This window comes from Falco naumanni, chromosome 4 (assembly GCF_017639655.2).
Source record: "Falco naumanni isolate bFalNau1 chromosome 4, bFalNau1.pat, whole genome shotgun sequence".
NCBI lineage: Eukaryota > Metazoa > Chordata > Aves > Falconiformes > Falconidae > Falco > Falco naumanni.
In genome coordinates, this window is record NC_054057.1 from 88,447,213 (window position 1) to 88,474,155 (window position 26,943).

Below are 26,943 nucleotides of genomic sequence, written 5' to 3' on the forward strand. Positions count from 1 at the left end.
ACAGGTGGTGTTACTTTTCCTACTAATGTCTTTGGCTCTTTAAGCCCAGCTGTAACAGTTTGTTAATTTTGTAGAGTTCTAGCCCTGTCCATGGGGTATGATCAAAACCAATTTCTCCTATAATCATCACAGGACTGTGCATCCAAGAGACCAAACAACTCGGGTTTCAGAAAGACTTTGCCTTTGCAGGTGGAGTCTGGAAGTGAAAAGTCTTCAAAACACATATAATTTCAGGCAAACTCTTGCTACTAGGGCTTTCTACTGAATTAGCGTCTTTTCCAGCATTTTCCAAGCACTTTCACTGAAACATTGCTCGACTTTTAGAACATGCAGGAATTTCAAAAATGTTGCTACCTGGATGTGCCTGCAACTCCATCTTCTGCCTTGGACCTGGTCTGCTGCAGTTAACAGGTCAGTAGCACAAATTTTGAGTGGTTTCTGCTAGCCAATAAAGCCAACCATGAAACTGCTATTTGCACTGTAACTGTGAATATGTTTCCCTCTGACATCTCTGTATCTCTGTTTAGGATAATTGTCTTTAAAAGTTACTGTAATGCTGATATTGAAGGTGAAGACCTACATCTTATGTAGGCACAGTGCTATTAACCCATGGGCTGCTTGGCTCCAGAAGATCTTATACTGAGAGAACCTTTGTGGTGAATGATGTATGTTTCCAGTGCAGTAACAATCTGTTGTTGCTGTGATACCAAAAAACTCTCTTCCCTCTCCCCATCTCTTGCCCAAGACTTTAGCCAACCCCACAGCTCCCTAAACGAGGGAGCACTGTAATGAAGAGAGGCTGCTTCTCTCACAGGTGAGTGCTGGGGAGGTGTTTTGTGCACCCACACCCCTGGTTTGATTGTTAGAACAGCCGTGGTCTCTGCTGCATTGGTTTTGAACCTACAGGGCTTAGCTTTGTCCATGTTGTTATTACTCCTTCAGTATACCCCTAGCTCAGAGGCTCCCTAGGCACTGCTCCAAGATACCAGCTTTTTGGTTCCTTCCTTTTTTTTAATTTTTCTTGCCGTCTTCTGTGATAAGTCATGGAGGGTGTTGTCTTAGCGTGGTTATCCATCCTTCCTTCTGTGTCGCAAGTACCCTGCATGCCCTCCCCGAGGGAGCAGAGGATCGGGCTGGCTCCACTCCCTTCCCTATGAGCTGAGCCTGCCCCGCACTGTCTAACAAGGTCTGATTGCATCGTGCTCATGTCTACAAGTGTGCACTGGGCAAAAGCATCACTGGTAGTTTGTAGCAGTCTTCTGCAGCTTCAGCTTGCAGCTATTTGCGCTTCAGAAACAACATTGTGGTAACTGGCCCCAGGCTGCTTAAGGGAGGAGGGAAAACCTGCCTCTCTTTCTAGGGCCTTTGCATCTCGGTTCTGTGCACTCCTCGTTTCTGTTAGTATGGTTGGCCCCAGGACTGCTCCTCCCAGGAGGAGCTGTTCCTGTTACTGCAACACTACCTCGCTGCGCAGCTGGTAGGTGGTGGTTTGGTGCTAATCGGAGGCAGACTTCACGGGCAGAGAAGAGCTCGCTTTGATATGTGCTGTAAGGATATTAAAATAAGGGCAACTGTTCCCTTTGAAGTAAGCCATAACCATTAAGCTTCTGGCCAATGAGTTGTTGATACTGTGAATGTGGAGGGGGTTGAGGTGGGCTTTTTTTCTGTGGCTCCCAGGAGCAAACTGCAAATGTCCCTGACCTAGCAATATCTAATTTAGAAAAACTGTGTTTCCCCAGGAATGCTAGGGCTGTTGGTAGTATTGCAAGTCGTGTTTTGTCAGTTTTTGGGAGGCCTCCGCGGCTCTCAAACAAGCCGTCTCTAAAGGCCTCACTCACAGTAGCCCACCACGGCAGATTCCTGAATAGCCACGTGAAGCACAGGAAGGAGTTGTGATTGCGTTGTTTATGATTATGAGCGTGGTAAAGGCATTTGATGTTTAAGTGCTTGGCCAAGCAGCCTGCTTAAAAGAACAGAGCAATTAAAAGCAATATGCTGCCTAAGCCCTTTACTGTGGAGGGGTCTGCTTAGATCGCCTGGTTACCTGAGCACGGCAGGAGCGGTGGCTTTAGCCACCTTGCCAAGGTGAGGTTAGTCATGCACTGAGCAGTGCAATGAGGTAGTAAGAAGATGCCAGCGGCACCACCCATGTGGACAAAGGCTTTAGATGGCTGTGGTCTGCTGTGCTTTGTGCAGTATTCACAACAGTCAGGGACATGATAGTGGACTTAAGGTGTTGCAGTGACCAGAACGGTGTCCTTTTACTGGGGGACTTGATGAGCAGAGGACAGGAAGGGAGGTCAGATCTCACAGATTCTTGAGTGACAGCATGGTTGGAATACAGAAGTGGTCTTGGATCATCCACTCTGATGGACTAACAATGTGTTCACTAGCCAAGCACTGAAGCAGGTAGACACAGAAATCCCAGTCTATATAAGTCTGAGTCTATATAGGCTCAAAAATGTGCATCACTGCACAAGCCAAGGAATGCAGCACAAACACAGCAAGTGCTGCATGTCCCAGTAGCTTCCACTGTAATGGGATGCTTCTGTCCCTTACTGTGTTTGCCTCTGTAGTGAGCCATAGCCAGAGGAGATAGTAAAGCATATGCATTCAGTCCAGGGTTGACAGTAGACAAACAGCGGGTGTCTATCCAAATGGAGCACTTTGGGGGAAAAAACAAATCACCCCAACCAACCAACCAAAACCCAAAAAACAAACAAGCAAACAAAAACTTAAGGTAGATGCAAGTTAAAGCAAATCATCTGTTGAGAAACAATGTTCACCTCATGGAAGCTAATTGCGGGACAGGTGTGAACGGGTTCTATGGTTCCTAGAAAACATGAAAGAAGGATCTGGTGGCCTTTGGAGAGCAGAATTTATGTTAATGGCCTTTGGGCTGAGTGGCATTTGGGGTAGGGGGGAAGCATGAAAAAAGGCAACTTACAGAGAGCTGTGATGTTCTTGTCAGGCATACTGCTCTGTATTTTGGAACAGTCATATGAAAGGAAACTGGGAAAAGAAGTTTGTGCTTTGCCATTTGAGCCAAACTGCTGCTGAACTCTTGTACTGAATTTTTTTTTCCTGTCTGCCCTGTAGGCAGAACATGGTAAAAGCTGTGGGTCTTACATGGCCATGGCATCTTTATGGTGGCCTGTGGCAGTAGGCTGGGAAGGTGCAGGGGTGCAATTTGTCTCTACATGAGACTAGATGTTTGCTCCTGCAGCAGGCAGCTCAGGCATCTGGACAGCTCTGAGGCAGCAAGTATTACTTACATGATACTCTGAAGGCTGCCTGCATTTTAGGAGCTTTCTGTTTCTGCTCCTGTCCAGGATTGTGGTAACCATAAGTTATGTGTCATACCCATTTAGACAGGTAACTGAGGCCTCGTGGGAGTTGGGAGAAGTCTTACTGGATGGGGAAGGCCCAAAAGGAGGTGTTGGGAGAAGCAGCGTATCTCAGTCTGTAGTACCAGTTTGGAAATGTCTGTCTTCATTCCTGCATGGGCCCTGTTTTCCTGTCTTTTGGCCCTAAAGCTGATGCTGGCGGACTGTTGTTCAGCCTGTGCTTTGCCTGCTTCTCTCCCGTTCTCTGCCACTAGACCTGTGCGTGTGACTGGCTTGATGGACCCTGACGGTAACACTACCCCTGCAGTGTTGGAGCTGGGTATGGAAAGATCTGTGCCTTAGACACTCCAGGATTTGGGCATGGAAGCACTGCGGTGCTTGTTTGCCTCTGCTTCCAGAGCTCCCCTTTGAGCACGGTGCAGCAGCAGCCCGTGGAGGAAGTACAGGACAGGGCAGCTCAGGGATGCCTCGGGCGTCTGAGCACAGCTGGGAGAGCCCGTGGGTGGAAGCAGTCTCTCCTCACATCCAGATAGGGCTAGGAGATGGCTTTAAGTCACTTAGGGAGCTCTTCTGTTTGCCTTTTTTATATAAATGTTGCAAGAAGGTACTTTCATATTCAGCAAATTACTTGGCTTTTAAAGTGTTAACTCTTTAACAGAAATTCCTCCGTTTCTCCATCACTCATGAGTAATTGCAGATGCAGCTACTTGAACTCAATCTGATGATCTGAACAGTTTTTCATTGGTCCTTGAGATTATCTTTAAAATCGGGCACAGTAAGCTCTGCTTTATTATGCTGCTGCTGCTACTGCCTGATCATCAAACCACACAACCTAACTATCAAGGGATAGAAGCAGTGCATAAAGTGAAGTTTCCTTTGAGCTGGTAAGACAGTTTAACATATTTCTGTGCTATGCGTCACAGTAAATAATGATAGGATAAATCTACTGAGCTAAGATATTGAAAAATAATTTATTTACCTAGATGTGGAATTCTATATTGTTTCTTGTGCTAGGAACCTAGAGCAATAAAATCACCAGAAGGGTCTTTGCGCTTTTGTCCTGCTAGTCTGCTGAGCACAAACCCAAACTGTTACGTTCATTCTGGTACAGATTGCGCTAGAAGGAAGCACCATCTTGAACAAATGATTTTCATGTGCTCCTCTTTGACTGAGAGAGATCAGTGTAAATGAATCTGACTGAAATAGATCCCAGTGTTTGGGACTGTGCAGACAAAAATATGCTTTTTAAACACATGTAAATACATGTATATACATATATTTTATGTGTGTGTGTGTCTGTATGAATATCACTTTGTTGCTTTAGTCATCCTTTGTAGCAGTTTTTTTTCAGCCTCTGGGATCCCGAGTCTGTCAAATGCAAAAGTACATAGCAGTTCATGAGCATCAGATTGTGGAAAAATGGCTCCCCAAAGATGAACGGAGAAAAAGACTGGTTACATGGGCTTCTCTCTGATAATCTGTTCAGATAAGGGAATCTTGGTACTTTTTCCTTATTCTCCAGCAGTTCACATGCTGATCATGTGAGTCTACCATGTGCACTTGACATGCTTTGTCAGACGTGCTTAGGGGCCTAGGTATTCCAGGGGTAGATAGTCTTTTATTAATTGTTCTTAAAGAACCTACAAAATATTTTCTTGTAGGCAAGGATGGCTGAAGGAGTGTCCTTGACAAACAGTCACATTTAGTGCATAATGGATCACTCTGGAGTACGTGCACTTGGGGCTAACCTTAACAGGTGGAGGGATGTGCATGTTGGTACAGACACACTATTGTCTGTCATGTTGGACTTCACAGGTGTGAGTCAGTGTCCTGCCTTTCTTTAGAGCCTGTTGGTGCTGCCTCTGGGAGAGATTTAAGCAAAGGAAGAATTATGGCCAAGGGAGAGCAGGTCACTTATGACTAATTGCTAAGATGTCGGGAATGGGAAGAGAGTGTCTGAGGGTCTGTGTCTGCTGTGCCTGCTCCCACTGTGCACCACTAATTGCATCTTGCTGTGAGAGGGAGAGCAAGCAGAGCATGTTTTGGAACAGCTCAGAGACACTGCCAAATCAAAACCTGAAGCTTCTGACTTCCTCTGAGTTTTAGGTGGGCATAGCAGACATCACAAGTGAGCTGCAACAAGAAAAACTGCACTGACGAAACAATCTACTCTATATAAAAGCTGATGGCAGAGGTGGGATAGAACCTAGGAGTCCTGGCTGGCAGCTGTGGGCTGGCATTTAGTATCACTACATGTATCAAAGGGTATTCGGGCATGTTGAAGAATTTTCGCACACGTGAAAATCCCTGCTCATGCTCTCGTATGACACTTCAGTTTCATGTTTTATCAGGCCTTTGTAAAGCTGATCTTGTCTTACTTGTAGTCATCCAAATGTTGGAGATGCAAAGGTCCTTTTTTGTGTCTGTCACTTTGATCCCATTAAATTTCTCTGCATAATTCTTCTTTCTCTTCTTTGTCACATCAAATATAAGCTTCTTGTCCCCACTTTCAAAGTCACTGACAGCCTCTCCTTGTCCTCTTGTCATCTCTCACTTCCCTATCAAGAAGTCAACTCTTTCTATGAAGCCAGCTTCCACCTCCCACTCACCAAATCAGCTCCTCCTAACCTTCCTCCATACTACTGCTTACACACCGAAGGTGCTGCCTACAATTCTCTTGAGCCACCTCAATCTCGCTCCAAGTCTCCACAAAGCTCTGCTTTGCTAAAACCCAGATGATATCTAGGCTACCCACACGCTGAGACTGTGCTGTCACCTTCTTGTATTGCTTCCCCTTTCAGGGGGATATATATAAAATAATTCATTTTACCCTAGAAATTCTTAAAAGCAAAGGTCGTCTGGGGTTAGCCAGAACTTTGAATGCAGATTTCTGGTAATACAAATGGGTATAGCAATAGCAGTCAATCACCTGTCTTTCTGTTGATCAGCAGTTGAGAGCATTTAGAAAATGTGTTGTATGAATTCTGGTTAAAATGACTTGAAATTACTCTTGGGAAATGGAGGGAGCTGATGGAACCACAGGAGGGGAGGGGAAAGGTGTGGCTGCAAGGCCCCATTTCCTCGAGCAGAAGAGCTCTGCGCTGGAAATGTACAGAGAAGATGGAAACACCATTGCAACCAGCTTGAGACAGCTGGGGAACCTGAGGTCACCGGTCAGCTTTCAGTGCTAAGCCAACGCCTGGACTGGCAGCAGCATGCCTGGTACAACTTTTTGGGGCTTTCGCTCTGACATTTGGTCCCTTTCTTTCCTGTAGAGTGAAGGTGGCTCTTCTCACTTCCTCTGACACCTCCCACATCTACAGTTTTCACAGGGCTTTTCTGCCTTCACGCACAACTCAGCACTGTTGCAGAAACTGGACATTAGAACAACAAAAAAAAAGCATCAAGCAGGCTGGCTAGGAAGTAGATTTGTCTTCCAGTCCCCCAGCTGCTGTGATAGTGCTGTTGCAGCTAGCACTGGAGTGCCATCAAAGCTAAGAATTGGGGGTTTTGGTTTTTTAGATATCTTACCAAGATTTATGTACTACACGTCTTGGATCATGTTTAGGCGAGAGGTTCCAGCAATAAAGGTAGTTCCCCCTTGTACAGATTCTGCACTTTGTTTCTGTCTAACTGCATCTACCTTCAGTGTCCAACTACTGGATTATTTCTATCTTTTTCTGGTAGATTTAAAAAAAAAAGAAGAAGAAGAAAAAATAAAATATTTTTACCTGTAATCTTCTTCCCGTGTAAGATACATCACAAGTGGTTTGAAATTACTACTTAGCCTTTCCTTTGGTTAATCAAAGAAATTTAGTTGTCTTTAATTGTTCATTTCTGAGGAAAGTTATCCAGGATTAAATAATTCTTATAGCCCTTTTCAGAACTATTTTCATCTTTTCAGCAACTTTTTGTTTAAAGTGTGGAACCCAACAGAAGGAATGAACTACTAATGGTGTTACAAATGCTACATGTAGCTGCAATAACATTTATTTTAATTGGTATGTATCCACAGTCCTGTGTAAGCTCCTTTAATTGCATTAATGTACTGCAGAATCTTGTTCAGCTGGTTATGCGCTGTTTCCCCAAACCATTTTCTGGTAAGCCTTTTGGAATTTAGTGTTCTATGATCTACTTATGACTAACGTTCAAGGCTTCTAACACAAAGATTTGCTTTTAAACATGCTGCATTTGTTTCCAGGTGAGCTAGAAAGCCGGGAAATGTCTGACACGTTTAAAACATTGCAGAACTGAACAAAGAACTTGGGGTGGGTGTGTTATCAAACTAGTAGCAATTACCTGGAAATGTTGTAGCGTGGTTTAGTTATCTTGACCTATGTTTGTTTGTGTGACTGAACAAGTTCTTGTGGGCACATGTATCATTCTACTTAAGGCAGCTCACTCTATTTCATATTTAGTCAGCCTTACTGTATCTGTCACAGGGATCATATGCAACCCTGATTAGAATGATAAGCAGAGGAGAGACTTCATGCCTCCCAGCCTCTCTCAGCTAAAATCAGCTAATGGCGACACTTCCTCTTGACAACCCCTGCTCTGAAGGTCTGCAGCAAAACAGGATATTTACCAAAACCCATAGATGAAGAGGTGGTGAAGTGGAAGCCAGAAAGATTCCTTTTCTCTTGATCGGTTTCTGAAATGCTGTAATTATTTTACTATTTAATTCAGAAAAGGGACACCACAAGCAGGCATAATTACAGGAAAGAGGTTGATACGTGGATGCTGCTGTCCAGCTTTGTGAAATCTGGGACTGGAAGAATACTCTTGGTCATGGAGTCCAGCTCCTGCTGCTGTAGGCATCAGATTGCTTAAATCCCTTCAGGAAGACAATCCTAATGATTGAAATACCACAACCCTTGCTAAGTGTAGGCTCTTTCTCACTTGCTCTTACTCAAAACTGCTTCAGACCCTTTGTTGGGTAGAAACCACGACCTTATTCTATAGCCAGGTTGTACCCATTCGGCCCTGTGCTAATGCCATACTTGTTGGGTTTTCTATCCTGACGCTTCTCTCTCCCTTTTCCCCAGCTTCTGAAAGAGAGCTTATAACAACCAAAGTTTGCCAGGGGTTTTTTCTTTTTGCAATAACTAAGCCTTCAAGACAGAACATTTCTCACAGCTTCTCGTTACCCCAGCCCTAGAGCTCAGTTCAGTGTCCATGCTGGGCAAGCAGCACAAACACTTTTGCTCCGATATTTTTTTAATTTGCAAGTGACTGTTTTAGTCTGTACTTATTAGCGGTCTCTGCCTACAAACTCATTCCATGTTTTCTGAGTTCCAGGCTGAGTCGTGGGCTCCTTAAAGCAGCACACTACCTGCGGAGGTGCTGGGCTTGTTTGCTGCATTAAGGTAACAGCAAATATTGCAAACCGGAAGCATCTTAAAAAAACACCATCTATTCCTGAGTAGATCAGGTCAGGATTCTTCATATTAAACTTTGCTGGAAAATCATGAAATCAGAAACTTTGTCATAAAAAGTACCATCTTAAATGAAAACTTAATCAGGAAAGAATTCACAGAATGGAATTTCTGATTAAAAAGAGAGTCCAGCATAACCTTGTAGAGAGATAACATTCTGTATTGCAAAGGATACACTTCAAATATCCTTATACAACCCTTCAGTAAGTTGGGGTAATGAACCTAAGTGGCCCTAAGTATTCTACATACCTGGTGAGGGCTTTGACCAGGAGTATATCAGCTGTTCCTTCTGCTTCTGCCTTTGGGAGTTTTCTTTTATGGCAAGGAAGTACTTAGGGGAAGGAAAAATGATCCCAAGATTCCCACACTGCAGATAAGCAACTTGGTTATCTGCCTGGAATTGTAGCTTCTCGTGAGTGTGTGTTTGAGAGAGGGAAAAATATGACAGGTCTTAGTTTTGTTCAGATATGAAATGGGTGAATTTCTAAAACAAAAAATGTGTAGGGTAGAACACCCATTTCTATCCCAGCTTTTGCTCCTGAACTGGAACCTTTTCACACTAGTTCAGGACAACTCCAAGTGGCTTGAAGGAAAGGTTCCCTCAAAAGTTTTGTGACACCAGTGAGTCAAGCACGTGTTCCTCTAGTGAAGAGAAAGGGAAGGTGCAGCAGACCAGTTACTCCAAAAAAAAAAAACCCAAAACCCAAACAAAAATCCCCCACTTCGTTGAAGGCAGGCAGCAGTGTTTGTGGTGTAGGTGGCTTTCAGCAGATGACTACTGCTGATGGTCAAGCTCATGAGAGAAAAATCTATTGAAGCCTTCAATCTGCACAAATTATGTCTGGTCCAGGAGGCCCCTGAGCTACAAACGTCTGGAGGCTGAGAGTGTTCTCAGGGAAGAACATCTATGCTTCCTCTGTTGCTATGGTTTTCTCTAAGCATCTGGTTTTGGTTACTGTCAGAAAGAGGATACAGGGAAACATGAATGTTCCAACCGACTGTGGCTCTCTGCTGCTCTTAAATTGACATAAACCATACGCCTAAAAGTGCAAGAAGGAAGGAAAGATGGAATGCTCCCACGCCCCTGATCAAATGGCTGGAATTAAAGATTTCCTTTCAGGCAGCTGGTGCTTTAGATTCCTATGCAAAGTACTACTTACTGCCATGAGAGCAGCTCCTATAGAAGGAACAGTATAGCGGAGTTGGTGCCCCATCTGACAGTCAGGGTCAGCTTGTGTCAGAGCTGGCAGAAGCATGTAGCTAAAGCTTCAACCTGCTGGTACAAATACGAACAAAACTGCTTCTAACACTTGTTCTATTTTAGATACTGCCTGGGATGGGAGGAGATGTGTGGCAGCTGGGCCTCCAGCTGTGCGTTACTGCTGTGCTGCTCTTTGGTGGAGGAGGAGAGAGAGGTAAGAGGAGATCTGGAACAGGTCCACTGTGGGGAGAGGCATGTGCATGTGCTTGTTTTTCATCCACAGCCCCTGAAGTATGCAGCGCAAGATCTTGCGACTGCCCTTTCCCAGGTCCTGGGGACCAGTACAGCTGGCTGGCAATGCCAGGCTTGTGGAGCTGAGCACATACTGGTCAAGCTGGGCAGCAGAAACATGTAGCCACTGCCCAGGGTTCCTGCCCTCAAGTCTTAGACTCATCTCGTGCAGTGAAGTGTGGTACAAGAGAGGAAGAACATTTTGAGGAAGGACAGATGAGGTGTTGCTAGAGGAAGTACCGAGCAAGGCCTCCACAGGTGACACCCGACTGCAGCTCTGTCTCCTTCCTCTGCAGAGCTCCCTGGCAGCTTGAGCTGCCTGAATAACTACGTGACTACCGTGAGCTGCATGTGGGCAACATCGGAACCTGCGGGCAATGGACCTTTCCACCTGCACTTCACCAAGTAAGAGCCGCACACCGAGCCGTCCGTGGCAGCCCCCGCGCTGGCACAGGCAGGACAGCACTGGAGCAGATGGGGCCCGGCCGTGGGCTTCGCCCCCCCCCCCCAGCAGGACACCTGTGGCACGGCTAGCTGTGCTGCCCCATCACCCCGTACCTGGGCTGCCCTGGAAGCTGCCCCCTCTCGCCTGCTGTGGGCCCGCAGCCCGGCAGGTGCTGCCGGGGTCCGGTGTGGCGGGTCCCTGGCCCCGCATTGCCGAGTCCCAGCCTCCGCTCCCCACCACCTGCGCACTGCCAGAGCCCACCCTACATGAAGCTGCCGCATCAGTTTCTAATAGCTTCTTGTTGCCTAGAAATTTAACCCCTAGTGGTTTAATCTAAATGACTTAATATATATATACACAAAAGGATTTTGAAAGTCCAGTGAGTTATAAGCTTTAATAACAGTCTTAGAATATTATGTGAATAATTTTTCCTCTAGCAGAAGGAATGAGGTGAATAGTTTGCTTATTATCCTATCACCAGGCATTGTGATGTGCTAATTTGGGGTGAATATGTTTAGATTATGTAATAACATTGCCGTGACTACCAATAACTAGTGAACTGTTACAGGAGGGAAAGCCACGCTGACATTAGATGCCTCATACATTCTGGTAAGGTAAAGTCAAAAATAGCCCAACTCTTAATGATACTGGATTTTATATCTATAAAAAAACGCCAAGCTGATAAACTGTGGTATCCCAGTTTATTGCAGGGTCACATGCACCAAGAAAAATTTGGTAACAACCAGCTACATTAGATAATTTAATATTAGAAGACTGTTCTTTGGAGCTATTTCCCCAAGATGAAGTTTTCTGTCATTCATCCTGTTACGCTGTGCTGAAGCTTGTGAATATTAAAAAAAAAACCCAACAACAACAAGCAAGCAACAAACCGACCTGTGACATGTTTTGCCATTGGTACTGGTGTGTTCATAGCGAAAGAGGCTTTAACGTACAACTTGTTAGCTTTGTGCTGTGCACTTTAACTGTCCACCCACTCCTACCCCCCTATACCAGCTGCTTTCCTGGCACCAACACGCAGGAGCCCCCTTTCAGAGGGCGCAGGGGCAGGTACTGGGCTCTGCGTGCAGCGCCTGGGAGGCCTGGTGCTCTCAGAGTGAGGTTATGAAGGTGTCTCCTTCCTCCCTCTCCAGCCCGGCTGTCCAGCCAGCTTTAGCATTGCTTTCTCTGCGGTCTGCACTGAAGAGGTTCATGCACTTCCAGAATGTGGTGCTGCACTAAGCTGCCACCCATCTTTCATAAACTGAAAAGCACTTAATCATATGACTTAAAAGAAACTTTCGGCCCTTTTATTCTTCTAGCCTCTGGTCAAAGGGCCACAACGCCAGCTGCAAACTGACTGCCAGAGAGAACATGCAGAATCAGTACCACTGCACAATCCATTTAGCCAGCCAGATCTTGGAAACAGATGGTTATAGAGTCTCTCTCCAAGGCAACTTCTTTGGACGTAATCACACGTACATTACCTTTCCAGAGTACAATCCCCGCAAGCACAGTAAGTATGAACCAGGGCAGCTGTGAGCTGAGGCTCTGCCTAGCAGCTTTGTGGTAGGTCTGATAAGCTAACAAAGGGTGTCTCAAAGACAGCAAGTGAAAATAATGTAAACAAGCCAGACTATTCATCCCTGGAGAGTGCACTATGTGGACTTAATCAGTCAGGATGTAGTCCCAGTGTTTCTCCATTCTGAGTTTCCCAGGACTTCAGAGAGGGCTGACTCTGGAGCATCTTTCAATCTTATTTCTCATCTGCATCATGTTTTCTTGTGCCATGGATAATGTACAATTGGATTGCCTTTATAGTTGGGTGGGGTTTTTTTTCTAAGAAATGAAGTAATGAGGAATCAAAGGTGTGGATCTAATTCAATGTCCCATGGCCTAGTACTTCAGAGAAATGCTCTAGTATGCAAAATCTCAGAGCCTGTCTACATCAGTAGTATGTTGGAAGAGGAGAATGTGACATCCAGAGTTGTTGTTTGCTTGCAGGACTATCCCCAGGGGCTATTTGAGTTACCAGTAATTTATCTCAGTTCTGTAGCTATTCTGACCTACCCTGTAAGCTAATTTGGTATACTGCTGGTCTTAGTATCACTCTTCAGACCCAGCTTTATCTTCCAAGACTTTAGTGAGTCTAGTATTATGCATCTCCTTCTGTGGTGTTCATGTCCCAAACACAATGAAAAAATCTACTTCTCTATTTGCAGTAAAACTTGATCCACCTTTGAACATCCAGAGCAATGTCACTGCCAGCAAGTGTCAGATATGGTGGAGTGTGCCGTGGTACCTCGTTGACATTCTTCAATATGAGTTGCAGTATAAGGAGTACAGCATGTCCTGGGAGGCAAGTGGATGAGGCGCACACTGATACTGCCTTGCTTTTTGGGCGCAATGGCCTTGCCACTCAGCTCGGGGCCTTCTGGCAGCTGACTGTTTAAGCTGGCCTGGTTTCCCACATCAAGGCGGAAAGATTTTATATAAAACATCCATACTGAAGATCAATAAATCTTCTTCTCCTGAACCCTGCGTTCAGGAATCATCCACCATCATGCACGCCCCCTTCTTGGATCCAAGAAAAGAGCATTTGGAAAAGGGGGAAAACAAAAAAAGAATATTTAAAAGAGCATCCCTTTGCCCAGCCTTGTTAACAGAAATTCTTTGTAATACTTTGTAGGTCGCATTGAACAAGACACTACCCAGTTCACTGCCACAGATAGAAATTGAAGCCACAGAGCTTCGCAGTGGCATTGTTTATGTTGCACGAGTTCGCTGCAAAGTTTCTGAAAATGAGGATTCATACCATAGTCAGTGGAGCGAGTGGAGCCAGACAACAGAGTTTCAGAAACCAGGTACAAAGAATGTTGTTTTACCTTGATTCATGTATTTTCATGTCCATGTTCCAAAAAAAGGAAGACACCAGCTAAAATGAAGCTTTTCAAATCAGAACCAGCTTCATTCAAGCTTTCATAGCCAAATCACTTTCCTTGAGGTCTTTTGCAGCCTGTTTCATTTGCATTGCTTGGTTATTTGGTATTCTATCCTGACTTCCAGACTTTCTATCTGTTATTTTTGTACTGATTCTTTTCCTAGGTGTACTAGAACTGTCTGAAAAGAATGTAAATACCAAAACTATGCAGTTCTTGTTCATTCCTCTGAGTTTTGGCACTGTACTCTATTTATTTTGGAACTGCAAGTTTTCTTCAAGGTATGTTTCAGTTGTTCAGTAAGTTCACCTTGATCTTCGCACCCTGAAGACGGTAAATCAAATGTCCTTAGATCCCTTTTGCTTCCTATTTCTGCTGCACAGACTCAATCATTTTCAAAAGCTCTTTTGATATCTTGGGACATGACATGTTTCCTTGGCTGATGATAGTTAATGACCTACTACACAATTCTTAAGGAAACCAAAGTGTCTTTGTGGCACCCAAGCTTAGCTAAAGCTCAAGGTTGAGGGTCTTTTGCAGTTAAAGAAATTTAAACCCATGGAAATTTTTTTTTTTAAGTTTCATGTAGATAAATTAAAATTGCATGTACCAGCAATCTGCAAACATGGTTAAACTGATGTCAGTGTTAAGCCACTTGTGACATACAAGGGGAAAAAGTGTCTCTAGAATCTTGGTTCACCCATCTCAGCAATTTTTTATGCTGGCAGAGCAAAGGTAAAACCTCTTACTCTCTTCTGCCTTGACATACATTATTATGCCCCATATACATGTCGCTCTTGGAGAAACAGAATACATGATGTCCATATGATAAAATATTTTTACAGGATAGACCTTAGTAAAGGGACTAGGATGTCTGGCAGAATTTCTCTGTCTAAATGTAATGAAACTAGAACTCTCTAAAACACCTCCAGAAACAATGGTTTAGATCAAATAAGTTGCTAAAGCAGCGCATAAATAGCTCAGTGCATATAATGAGTAATAGACTAGTACTGAGTTTGTGGCATATTCCATTCCTCAGAAACTTTGAAGACTCTGCTTCAGGCTAGAAACATTAAACGCACACACAGGAGGCAGACAAACAATTGCATAAGATGTCAGAAACCATACAAAATGGGCTTCTGCAATCTTTCTAACATAAGTGTGGGGCTTTCATCTAATCAGTGTGCTATATCATCAAGACAGAATATGGAAAAATTGTCAGGTTTTGTTTTTAATTTATTTTAAGTGTTGTTTTCTCACTTCAGGGCAAAAAGCCTGTCCTGCTTTAACATTCCCACACCAGCTGCTTTCTTTCAGCCGCTCTATAATTTGCACAATGGGAATTTTAAGGTAAGAAATAAGTTTCATTTCTTTCTTATGACCCTCAGTTCTTGAGGGGAGGATTTTTTTTTCCCCTGGGATTAATCATTCTAGCTCCTGAGCAGAGTTACTGACACATGGTTCTGGTCTTCCTGGGAATTTAGTTTGTCAGTTTCCTGCCTCCACATACTAGCTGCACCACCAGAGCTTCTGTCCAGCTTCTCTTTCCTTAAAACAAAACCCCTCCAGTGACTCACTCCCAATCCATGCTGAACTTGGAAGGTGCACCCTGTCTTTGCAAAGCCAAAGCTATACAAGCAGCTTGCAGTATATTCCATGAAATTAGCCACTAGATTCTCTATCCTATTACTTTGCCCAGTAGACTTGCATGAAACCTCTGGATTATCGTGCCAAAGCCATAGGGAAAGAACAGTTATTTAAAAAATTCCAACTCTAAGCAAAATGTCCTGAACTTACTGATACTTTCACTAGGACTGGGTTGGACCTAATGAGGCTTGCAGCCAGCTTGGAAAAGAAGAGGCCAGCAACTCAAACAAAGTGACTGCAGATGGAGTTTCTGATCTCAACATCCAAGAACAGATTTCCCAGATATCCTTGAAACCTATGGAAAGCACAAATCTGGTTGCTGCAGAAGAAAACTCTGCATTTGCTTCAGGTCCAAGCCAGCAGTATGTCCCCAGCAGGTATGTAAATGCAGAAGAGATAGAAATGAGGCTAGGACTGTTGTTTGCACAAACCCATGCTGATGATACAGTTGGCCTGAAAATCTCTGAAATAATTAAAACCAACCTTGAGAACCCTAGCATGGGAAGGAATTACCCCTCTCACCCAGTGCATGGCAAGGGTGACTTCCTTATGCTTCAGGAGCCTTCAGAGAAAGCAAGTGTGTCCTTCAGCAGCAGTGACTATTGTACCTTGTGTGACGATGATACCACAGGAGGTCTGATTCCTGCTGAACTACTGAAGCTCTCCAATGGCAATAATCTTGTCAAACATCAGAACGATCAGAGTAACCTTCCCTGAGGAATACTGCCTACAAAGATCTTTCTGCTGTCCTCTCACCTCCCAACACTGTCTTCGCAAGTGGCTTAAATGGTAACTGTGCAGACAATTACACACATATATGATTTTTAGGTAAATCCTCAATTTCTGTACTTCAAAAGAAGGTTGTGATCAACTCCTCTAGCTTGCAAATACTACCCCTATAAGCATGGCAAGGCCCAACTCCAGCAACATCTGCAGTCTCAGGAGACACGTGACCATTCCCTTCCCTAAATCAACTTCCTGGCAGCAGCAGAAATCCAGTAACCCCCTAGCTGCAGCAGCAGACCTGCTGTTTTTCTTCAGGAAGCGCTACTGGAATTGTCTGCCTCTCAGAAGCCACAATGTTTGCAATGTACTGAACAACAGTTTAAACGCCATCTTTATTTTAAAATTTGGTGGCTTGCTACAACAGGGTTACAGCATTAGTGGATAAAGGAAGAGCAACTGATGTCATCTGCCTGGACTTGTGCAAAATATTTGACACCATCTCGCACAACATTCTTGTCTCTAAATTGGAAAGACATGGATTTGACAGATGGACCGTTCAGTGGACAAGGGGACTGGCTGGCTGGTCAAACTCAAAGGGCTGTGGTCAATGGCTCAATGTCCAAGTGGAGATCAGTGACAAGTGGCATCACCCAGGGGTTGGTCTCAGGACTGGCGCTGTTTGATATCTTGGTTGACAACACAGGCAGTGGGACTGAGCAGGTCTGCTGACAGCACTGAGCTGTGTGGTGCAGTCAACATGCCGGAGGGAAGGGATGCTGTCCAGAGGGACCTTGACAGGCTTGAGAGGTGGGCCTGTGCAAACCTCATGAAGATCAACAAGGCCAAGTGCAAGGTCCTGCATGTGAGTCAGGGCAATCTCAAGCACAGATACAGGCTGGGCTGAGAATGGATTGAGAGCAGCCCTGAGGAGAAGGACTTGGGAGTGTTGGTGGATGAGAAGCTCAACGTGACCCAGCAGTATGTACTTGCAGCCCAGAAAGCCAGCCCCATCCAGGACTGCATCAAAAGCAGTGTGACCAGCAGGTCGAGAGAGGTGATCCTCCCCTTCTACTCTGCTCTGGTGAAACCCTACCTGCAGTGCTCTGGTTCCACATCCAGCTCTGGGCCCCCAGCATAAGAATAACACGGACCTGTTGGAGCAAGTCAAGAGGAGACCACGAAGATGATCAGAGGGCTGGAGCACCCCTCCTATGAAGACAGGCTGAGAGAGTTGGGGTTGTTCAGCCTGGAGAGGAGAAGGCTCTGCGGAGACCTTATAGCAGCCTTCCACTACCTAAAGGGGTCTTACAAGAAAGCTGGAGAGGGACTTTTTACAAGGACACGTAGGGACAGGACAAGGGGGAATGGCTTTAAACTGGAAGAGGGTAAATTTAGATTAGATGGAAGAAACTCTTCACTGTGAGGGTGGCAAGGCACTGGCACAGTTGCCCATCCACAGGATGCCCCATCCCTGGCAGTGTTCAAGGCCAGGCTGGATGGGGCTTGGAGCAACCTGGGCTGGTGGAAGGTGTCCCTGCCCGTGACAGGGGCTTGGAACGAGATGGTCTTTAAGGTCCCTTCCAACTCAAACCATTCTACGATGGATCCTTCCAGTGGAAGACAGAGAACTACTATCTAGGAAGGAGGCATAACGTGGGCTCTGGTCAAGCATTTGAAGCCTTTCATTTCCTGGGACTACTAAGTTCATGCTCTGTGTACCATCTGCAACTAGAACAAAGTAGTCAGTATTTTCCCCTTTCTTTTATTTCTGTTCAGTTTTGCCAGAGGAAACATTTCAAAAGATATTTAAGTAATACTTGTAAGCCACTAAGGAGTTGAAAATGTTCTGTGACAAAGATTTTGGTTTAGTTTTGGTTTTGGATTTTGGTGGTGTATTTTTGGTTTTTTTTTTCCTTGAAGTGACTAAAGTAAAAGAACTAACACACTATGATTATTCAGAAATAAATAAAACAGAGGAATAATGTAAACTTCCATTTTTCAGAAGTTAGTGTCTGAGAGCTTTGGAAAGAACTTTAGAAAACATTAACTATATTAATCATTAGTAAAAGTTGGTTTGAAAACATCACAGAAGTAGGAGAGGGAAGAACTAAATGCTCTCCCTAGTTTGCAGACTAAAGCACTAAGCCAGTACTGCTGCTACCACCATCAACAGAAAAAGGGATAAGAAGGCTCCTGAGTGAAGACATATTTTACAGCTCATAAAGCCAAGGGGGACCAGCATGGTGAGCTTATCCCATGGTGTCTAGCATGTGAGCACCAGTATAGTTCTGTTAGTGCCCACCCAATAGCTATATCTCTGGTGAAATATTCGTGTTACCAGTAATGAGTAATAGAAGCTGTATCTCTGTTCCATCTTCTGCTGTTTAGTCATCTGCATGCTCATTTCAAGAGGGGTAAGAAGATCAGACTGCATGTTTCTTAACAGTATAAGTACTACAGCACTGATGCAAACTCATTTTGAAAGAGCAGAAAACAAGTCACATTAAGACACAGCACTCAACCTGTTGTGCCCTCTCAGTTAGGGTGGCTTGTCTTCACAGTATGGCTTCTAATGCCTCACAGTGAAACGCAGGTGTCAAATAGTGGTGCTTGGCATGCTGAACCACTCCCTGCAGCCCTGAGCTTCAGGGCCTTAAGATCATTGATCTGCAAACTCCCGCTCAAAGGTGCAGGAGCCTAGCCTGTGAAAGCAATCTTTTTTCCTGAGACTGCCATTAGTCAATGGCCAAATAAAGCCATAAATCTTTTCCTGGTTAAGTATGCAGATAGGAGGAGAGTCATTCCACAGACAAGAGAAACAAGCTTGCTCTTTTTAGTTTACTTTTGTTAAATTTGATCATTGTGTAAACAAAGGACAGAGAATGTTGGTTAGACTCGGAGCAGCACCATCTTATGAAGTACCCAATGTGAGCTGTTGTTGATAGCTCCACAGCCCTATCACTCCATCTTTCCTGTATCGATGTGCTCCTGTGAGTCATGAAATCCTGTGCTGCAGAAGTCTATCACCACAGGCCTTTCCAGACATACATAGTCCCTTGAGTCTCCCAGCACCCCTCAGCAGAGCATATGCTCTTTCACAGACCTATCCACATGTTCGCTCATCTAACCAGTAAAGACACCAAAAATTATAAATAATCTGTTTAATGTTCGCTAATTTAATCTAATCTGCAGATCTGCACCTGTTAGAGGCACAGCGATTCTGTAGACAGAGGTGCTTATCAATTGCAGAGATTTAAACCATCAGTTCTAGAGCAAGAACTATAATATTTGACAACATAGATATTTATGTACTGGTGATCATAATTGGAAAAGAGGAGGGGATGCTCTTTTTATGGTAGGAAAGGAAATGAATGCACAGGGGATTTTGTTTCTTTGCTTTTAATAACATGTAAACCAAGGATTAAATTGCAACACGGGACTACAGCACTTGGATTGCTTCTTCTTTGATGCTCAAGGACCCTAGTTAATTGAGAAAACCCCAAATCTCAGTGTCAAATCTTACCATTCTAGGGCTGATGAACAGATTGATTTGATCAAGATTCTTCCCATTTTCAGTGCATATTGGAGCATAGCGCAGAAACTGCTGTGATAGCATCAGCTCTGGATTATCATGTGCATGCACAACAGCCCAGTATTATGAGATATTTGCCTCTGTCTAGAAGCAGTATATTTATATTGATATGGTACTGCAGGCCCAACACAATGTGTTTTTTTTGAGCTAAGCTGATTCACATGAAGCCTAGTATAGGCAGTGCCAGAGCATAGCAGTAACAGTGATTGCTGTCTAAATGCAAGTAATGAGTTAGTTGTCTTTTGTATTATCTCTGTCGAACACGGTCTGCCAAATGCTGAAAAAACTGTAAGCCATAGGCAAGTCTAAATAAAGCATTAGTTGAAGAAAGGAATTAGGGCATTGATGTGGACAGCCTAGTGAAGACTTTTTCATAACATACTTTTACATCCAAAACCAGACAACAGATAAATTGAGAATGAGATTCACAGTACTAGAGAAAAAAAAATTAGGAACGCTTTCACATAAATCAATAGCATGCCTCACCTCGTGTCAGTGTGTACAAGTGGATACCCATCTTTATAACGAGATTACGGTTTTCAATAGCTTGCACAGTGGTTCCCACAGCTCAATATACCGCAGGAGTAGGTGCACCAGTGCCAACACGTAAGTAATACAGCTTTTGATTCCTAATACCAGTTATCTTCTTTAAACAGCTGAAGATCATATATGCCATTGGAAGATTACTGACCTTGCCTTCTTGTCCTAAAACTCTGCGCTGCTGCTACCACCAAACTGAAGTATTTTGTCTGCTGGAGATAAGGATGAAGTTAGTTATTTAATCGGCGTTCTGTGGGAGGGATAAGACAGGATGCATTCTTTCCTGGCTGGGAAATCTCAGACCAGCTCTGAGGAAACAAATGCAGCCAGCCTAGCAGGATTTCTGGGGCCAGGTAGTCCAGTGACATGGAAGTCACCTGCCAATCTGATGGAACTTGTGTAGGGAGCTGAGGAGACGCCCAGGCTTTGTCCATAGCGTGCCCGTCTCGGGTATTCTGATGTTTGCGATAGTCAGTTTTCCCACTGCTGCGATACAGCTGCTTGCAGGTGCAAACTGGCTGTTAAAAATGCACCTGCCTCTCCGCCCGAGGCCCGGCGGCTACGTGACTGCGCCCCGCTGCGGCGGGCACCGAAGCGCCTCTCCCCGCTGTCACCGGTCAGGGGCTCCGCGCGGCCCGCTCGGCCTCAGGGCCTGGGGGCGCCGCGCCGCCTCCGCTTAGGCCCGAGCGACGCGGTTTGCCCTCGGCGGTGGCCCCGGGGGGCTCCACGGCTCCGGGCTGTAGGTAGGTTGCGCTGCGGGTGGCCCCCCCCGGGCGGATGCTGCAGTTCCAGCCCTCTGGCCGTCCCCGTGCCTAGCCCTGCGCCCAGCCCTACCGCCCCGTCCCGCGGGCACCCCCACCGCTCCGGGACCCCCGGCCGGGCCGGGGTACTGGGGTCTGCAGCGCCCGCGAGCCCTGCCAGCAGCGCCGCGCCCTGCGGGGCCGGGCCGTGCTCCCGCGGCGCGCCACCGCCCCCTGCCGGCCCGTCCGCGCCATCGCCCTCAGCTTGGAAAGGGAACATCTGCCCCCAGGCGGACAGCGAAGGTACGGACAAGTCTTAAAAATATCGCCATTGCAGCCGCTCGGCGGGGCCGCGGAGAGCAGCAGCCCGCCGCTGGGCGCCCCCTTACGGCTGCCTTCGTGCTCTGCGGCCAGCCGGGCCCCGGCGGGCAGCGGGCCCCGGTGGGCAACAGGCCCCGGCGGACAGCGGGCTCTGGCGGGCCCCGGTGGGCAACGAGCCCTGGCGGGCAGCGGGCCCAGGCAGACAGCGGGCCCCGGCGGGCAACAGGCCCCGGCAGACAGCGGGCTCCGGCAGAAAGGCAAAGGTGCAGGGCTGTGGGCTGGCGGGTTTTGCAGTTTAAACGCAGTCACTGTGTAAACCTCGGCTTGAGCCGCTGTACACCAAATAGGTAGGTCAGGAAGATTCACAAAACGTGTCTTCTGTGAATTAAGATCAGACTGAATGTAGAGGAATGCTCCCGATCAGACACAGAAATGAGGTTCTCAAAACGTTTTGTGCTAAAAGTAGCTGAGTAGCTGGAGCAAAATGTCTACACGGCTTTAAAATGCGCATTGACCTATGAAGGTAATTATATCTCCACATTAACGTCTGGGGACTACCAAAATGGGATTTAAATTATGCTTAAAATAGGATCTCCACAGACAGAGCGAAAAAGGGAAAGGCCTTTCAGACACCTAATTTAATTGTCTAGATTTTAAAGTGCCCAAGAGTTCCCTCTCCCACTTCTGTTCTTGGTGAAAGGCTGCATCAGTCACACCTCCACCGCGAATTAATGTTCACATTGCTGTTACTTCTGTTGATTTCATCTTTCCTCTGCATTTTGTGTAGAAATACCCTCATATTCTAACTTTCTTTATATGGATTGCTGCACACTTCTTTTTACTTTCCAAAGATAGTATTTTTTCATAAAATAATGTTCCAAAAGTAGTAGAGATTCTCTGTTAACGTGGCCTCCACAGCTTCTACTGCTCATACTGTGCAATGCAAACTCATGCCCCATATAGAAAAAATGCTGCATCAGAAATTAACTGCAACTGTAAAACACCAGTTTACTTTTTTGACAAGAGTAATGGTTTGGGCATACTTAAAATTAAAAGTAGGCTTTTTCCAAGCTGTCTCATTTTAGAGATCACGTGACAGGAGAAGATCAGTACCCAGGACTGCAGAGGAATATATTTGCACTTGAATTTGGTTCTTGGGGAATTACAAAGATGTTTTCTGAGCAATGCTGGAAGAAACCTGTAATGTTAGTAGGCAGAAGTAGAAGATTCCCTTATCAATAAAGGGTAGGCAGAAATTTGTTGCATATATATTTTTTAAATTTTGTAAATAAACTGGGATTGCGGGAAATAGACTTCTGGGAAAACATCGATGCTGAATTATTGTAAGGAAAGTAGGAGAAACTCTGCCAAATAGCAAAAAGCTTTTGCATCTCTTAGGGCATTAATGCTGTAACACTGTTTATGGCTACTGAGTATTTTGTCACTTTGCCGTTTTTCATATATGTGAATTCAAACAGAACCTCCTGGCCAAAAGGCAGATTCTTTTCCGTTTGATCTGGCAAAACTTCTCTCTCATCTGTTCACAGTTTTGGCTCTGTAACTAGACAGTATCTTAACAGTCCACACAGCTGATTGAACAGTCAGATTTATGTTTGTTTATGTCCTTGCATATTTTTATAAGGCTCAGAAAGTATCAGGCTTGTCACAGAACTAATAACATTTACGGACTGCAAAGAGAAAAGTTTATTTCATATTAAATTCGTTTTTCAGTTTCAAACATATTTCAAATGTTACACAGCTAAGAGTTGTGAACACAAAGAAAAGAAAGGTATGAAAAAGGGCAGACATAATAATATTACATGACTACTCAACTAAGCTGTATACGTCAAAACAGTTTGGTTTAGACTTACTTCTTTTTCCAGCAGGGCTAACTTAGGCAGGCATGATATTCTGATTCATTTGTATCTCTGCTTATCTGGGCTGTGGATCAGCCATACAGACTATACGTGTGTATCACCATGCTTGAACTAAGGCAAACGCACATCAGGCAATCACTATATGCAATTTGCTAGGTTCTGCTGCTTAACATCAGACAGACCATAGCATTTTATTTTAAGCAAAACAAAGAATGGTGCCTTCAGAAGAGAGGTAGTAAAGCACACAGTACCAACTAAAGCTGTTCCATGAAATACCACATATATCAATTAAAGCCTTTCAGCATGGAAAACCTTCATTGATGCTGTAAAGAGCAGCTTTGCTGTGTCATCCTTTTGAGATTGAAGACAATGCTGCAGAGTGCAATGGCTTCATCTAGCCGAGTTCAGGAGTCCAGAGACCTCCTGGAAAACTTGTACAGTAGATTTTTATCTCTTGCTCAGTTGAACACAAACTGAGCAACTAAAATTAAGTAGAAAAGGGGGCAACAGTAAAATCTACGAGCTTGTCAGCAGTGAGAGGAAAGGGAAAGCAGGGGCCCATTACTGAATGGGAAAGGGAGCGAATAACAGATGATGTGTAATCGATTGAAGGATACAACACCCTCTTTTTGTTTCAGTAGAACAATAAAGTTTAACAACGAAGATAATTAATATGATTCTTTTTAACAAGATGATAGTAGCACACAGAATTTGAGTTAAAACCCTTAGCAGTGTTAAATTCTGCAGGGCCAGGCAGCATTTGCCCTAAAGTATTTTTTACAAAAAAAAGAACAACAAAAAAACCTCAAGTGAACCGTAACAACTACCTGAAGCAGTCTCTGCAATGTTGAAAGTCATTTCTGAGAAGCTGTGCTGAACAAGAAACCTAGAGGACTTCTGAAAAATTAACAGTCTCCTCTTCAAATGTAGGAAAAATACAGCCCAAAATAATGATAAACCAATTAGCATGACTTCATTCTTTAAAAGGATTCTGGCATAAAAATACATATTTTTAAAATATCTAAAGGATTAAAAAGTGAGAAACAATATAAATTGATGAATCAACTGCCTTTGACTACAGAATTTACTTGATGAAGATGGGGAAGAAGCAGATAATTTGACTTTGGTTAATATTTTTGACAGAGTTCGATTTTAAAGGAATACTAAGGAAGCTAGTTGGCTTAAACGATACCAGCTAGACTTATGAATGAACGATTAGACTTTTTGAAAATGCACTGGAGTAATCATTATTAGTTCCTCATTAAATGGCATTTCAGGTGGTGTTCCAGGAGCCTATCCTGGCTCAGTCTTGGTCCTATTCAGTATTTTCATTAATTTTGGTGATGAAATAGGAACTATGCATACAAGATTTGTGACATTGTTCTGGGAAGGATTTTAGTCATGTTGGGAGATGAAAATGAGGGGAAAAAAAATTTTGACAAATTCCGAGTGCGGTCTAAATAACGTGAATTTTCATAAAGTGCAAAGGATTACACTTCAAAAGAGAAAGCAAAAGCATCACTATAAACTGAGAAATACTATTTTATTATTTAATAATGTATTATTAAATAATATATTATTATTTAATAATTGAAATAGGATTTGAGAGTTGCAGAGTACCGCAATATAAATAATGAATTAACAGTGAGATGTTACTGTAAATGGACAAATACTACTATAGCACATAAAGAGAGACATGTAATTTGAGAATGGTAGGAAGTACTTATTTGGTTCTACTTTTAATAAATGAGTTCGCAGCTGAATAGTGTATCGAAGTCTAGGTATGATACCTTCAGGAAGACACGTATCAGTTGGAAAGAATCTGGGGAAGGAGACGCTATGAGGGAGGCCACGAATTTTGATACAGTCTGAAAAAAAAAACAAAAGGTATACCTAAAAACCCACACCCCCACGTACACATTCACCCAACAACTGGTTATGATCAATTGATCTACTCGCCTGCTGAGGAAAAGGAAGTGAAAATCATCATGCAGGAAAGCCGATTTACTTACTTGGCAAAAATCTTTCCAGAGAAAGCAGTTCAAGAGCAGGACCCTGCGGCTGCCCTGGCCCTGCGCCCCATCCCCCGCTCGGCGCCGAGTGCCGGTGTTGCGGGTTCCGATGCAGTTCAGCGATATAGATGATCCTTTCCTGCATCGTCTTTTTGAGTAATCCCTCACAATTCAAAAATCCTTTGAGAAATTCGTTTGCTTCAAAGCGCGGCGGCCCCAGCCCGGCAGCGCCCGCGGCGGCCGGTGGGCAGGGCCGCGCCCCCCCGCGTACCTGGAGAACGCTCGTGACCGCGGCCGACGGCGATTCAGCTCCCGGCCTGCAAAGCGCGGCCGCGCGCCGAGAGCAGCGCTCGGACCCGGTGAGTCCCGACGCAGGGGACAGGGGCACGGGCGCTTCTCCCCGAGCAGGCGGGACTCCGCAGCGAACGCCCGCGCCGACGCGGCGTTTCCGACGCGGCGTTTCCGCCGCACCTGAGCCCGCGGCCGTGGCGGGGGCCGGGAGCTCCCAATGGCCCTTCCCCAGCGGGGTTCGGTTGCCGCGGCCACCAGGCCAGAGCTCAGGCCCGGCCGGCCCCCAACCCCGCCCGGCCGCCCTGACGTCACCGCGCCGCCGCGCTCGCGGCGCTCTTGCGTCGTGGCACGAGCCCGGGCACGGGCGCGGGGCGGAGGCCGCGCCGCCCTGCCCGCCCCCTCCGGACGGGAGCGCAAAGCCGACCGCGCACGCGCGACCCGGCCGCGGCCGCTGGGGCTGACGAGGGACGCTCCGCCGGGGCCCTCGCGTGAGTAGCGGGTGGCGCCTCCAATGACCGGGTGGGCTGTGCGGAAGTCCCGCCCACTGCTGGGGGGGTATTGTTGTGGGTGACGTCACGGACGGAGGATGCGGGCGCCCCATTGGCTCGGGCTCGGCGGCCGTGCGCTGGGATCTTAAAGGGCGACCGGAGCGCGGGCCGCGCCGGCCGGGCGGGGCCCATGGCCAGCACCAGCAGCCACCTGGTGAGTCCGGACCGCGGGGTCGTGGCTGCCCACCGGCCGCCCCGCGCTGTGGCAAGAAGTAGGCCCGGGGGTGGCCACCCGCTCCCCTCATGCTGCCGGGCGGCGGCGCGGTTTCGCGGGTGGCCCCGTCGCTTGCCGCCCGCTTGGGCGGGGAGGGCGGCCGGGCGAGCGCCTCTCTCTGCGGGGTCGGCCTTGGCGCTGCAGCTCTCGGTGCGCCTTCCATCCCCGTCGTCATCGTCCCCCCGCCTCCTGGGTCGTCGCGGGCCTGGCGGGAGGGCCCCGCGCCTGCCCTGGCTCCGGCGGGACCCTAAGCTGAAGGTGGGCGGCGGCCCGGGCTGGGCGCGGCGGCGCGGAGAAGCCAGGCTGGGGCCGAGCCGAGGCGGCCGCCCCATAGCCTCTCGCTCTCGGTTCCGGGTGCGGGGCGTTGGCGCGGCGCTGGCGGGCCGCTTGCCCCCGGAGAGCCGGCGCCGCTGCCGGCGGCCCTGCTGCTCTGCCGTGGGAACGGACGCGTGAGGAGGGTCGGGGGGGTCGCGGAAGGGCGCCGTCCCGGTTGTTTACGTTCGTCTGGCAGAGAGAAACTAGGGTTTTGCGAGCAGGGACTAACGTCAGGTGAAGTTGTAGGCGATACGGAGAAGTGGCAACGGTGAAACTTGCCTGGCGCTGTAGATTCCCCGGTTTAGTTAGTGTAGAAATTCCCCTACGGAAAGAGCGTTTCTCACGGAGCCGCCTGCCAGCTCTGCCGGGTGTCGGTGCGGCTGGCTGGAGGCGCGGTGCCTGCTGCCGTGCCCTGGCGTCTCGCGTGCCTCCCGTCAGCCGCGAGCTGCCGAGCCCTTGAAACTT

The 26,943-nt window shown here is 46.2% G+C and overlaps 2 protein-coding genes and 1 long non-coding RNA gene across 9 annotated transcripts in view; 2 read left to right on the top strand and 1 right to left on the bottom strand.

Moving 5' to 3' along the window:
* Nucleotides 1-523: 523 nt before the first annotated feature.
* On the top strand, nt 524-17,215 carry LOC121088073 (interleukin-9 receptor-like). The gene is made up of 9 exons (XM_040593760.1): nt 524-8,713; nt 10,107-10,197; nt 10,571-10,679; nt 12,039-12,232; nt 12,939-13,075; nt 13,406-13,580; nt 13,822-13,936; nt 14,921-15,005; nt 15,468-17,215. The coding sequence occupies exons 2-9, from the start codon at nt 10,119-10,121 to the stop codon at nt 16,017-16,019; spliced, it is 1,446 nt and encodes a 481-aa protein (XP_040449694.1). The 5' UTR covers nt 524-8,713; nt 10,107-10,118; the 3' UTR covers nt 16,020-17,215.
* Nucleotides 17,216-22,907: 5,692 nt separating this feature from the next.
* On the bottom strand, nt 22,908-25,211 carry LOC121086231. Its single transcript, XR_005827307.1, has 2 exons — nt 25,111-25,211; nt 22,908-24,966 (listed from the first exon to the last, which is right to left on the bottom strand). It is a non-coding gene; the product is annotated as an uncharacterized LOC121086231 (long non-coding RNA).
* Nucleotides 25,212-25,233: 22 nt separating this feature from the next.
* PDPK1 (3-phosphoinositide dependent protein kinase 1) overlaps nt 25,234-26,943 on the top strand; it is a 35,568-nt gene continuing 33,858 nt past the window's right edge. For 2 of the 7 annotated variants that reach the window (XM_040589660.1, XM_040589661.1), the window contains exon 1: nt 25,234-25,469. In XM_040589660.1, coding sequence (XP_040445594.1) covers nt 25,239-25,469 — 231 coding nt within the window. In that variant the 5' untranslated portion in view covers nt 25,234-25,238. Of the gene's footprint in view, nt 25,470-25,870; nt 25,890-25,962; nt 26,104-26,295; nt 26,422-26,943 lie in introns of those variants that run through there. The other 5 variants (XM_040589662.1, XM_040589664.1, XM_040589668.1 and 2 more) reach the window with 4 other exon arrangements.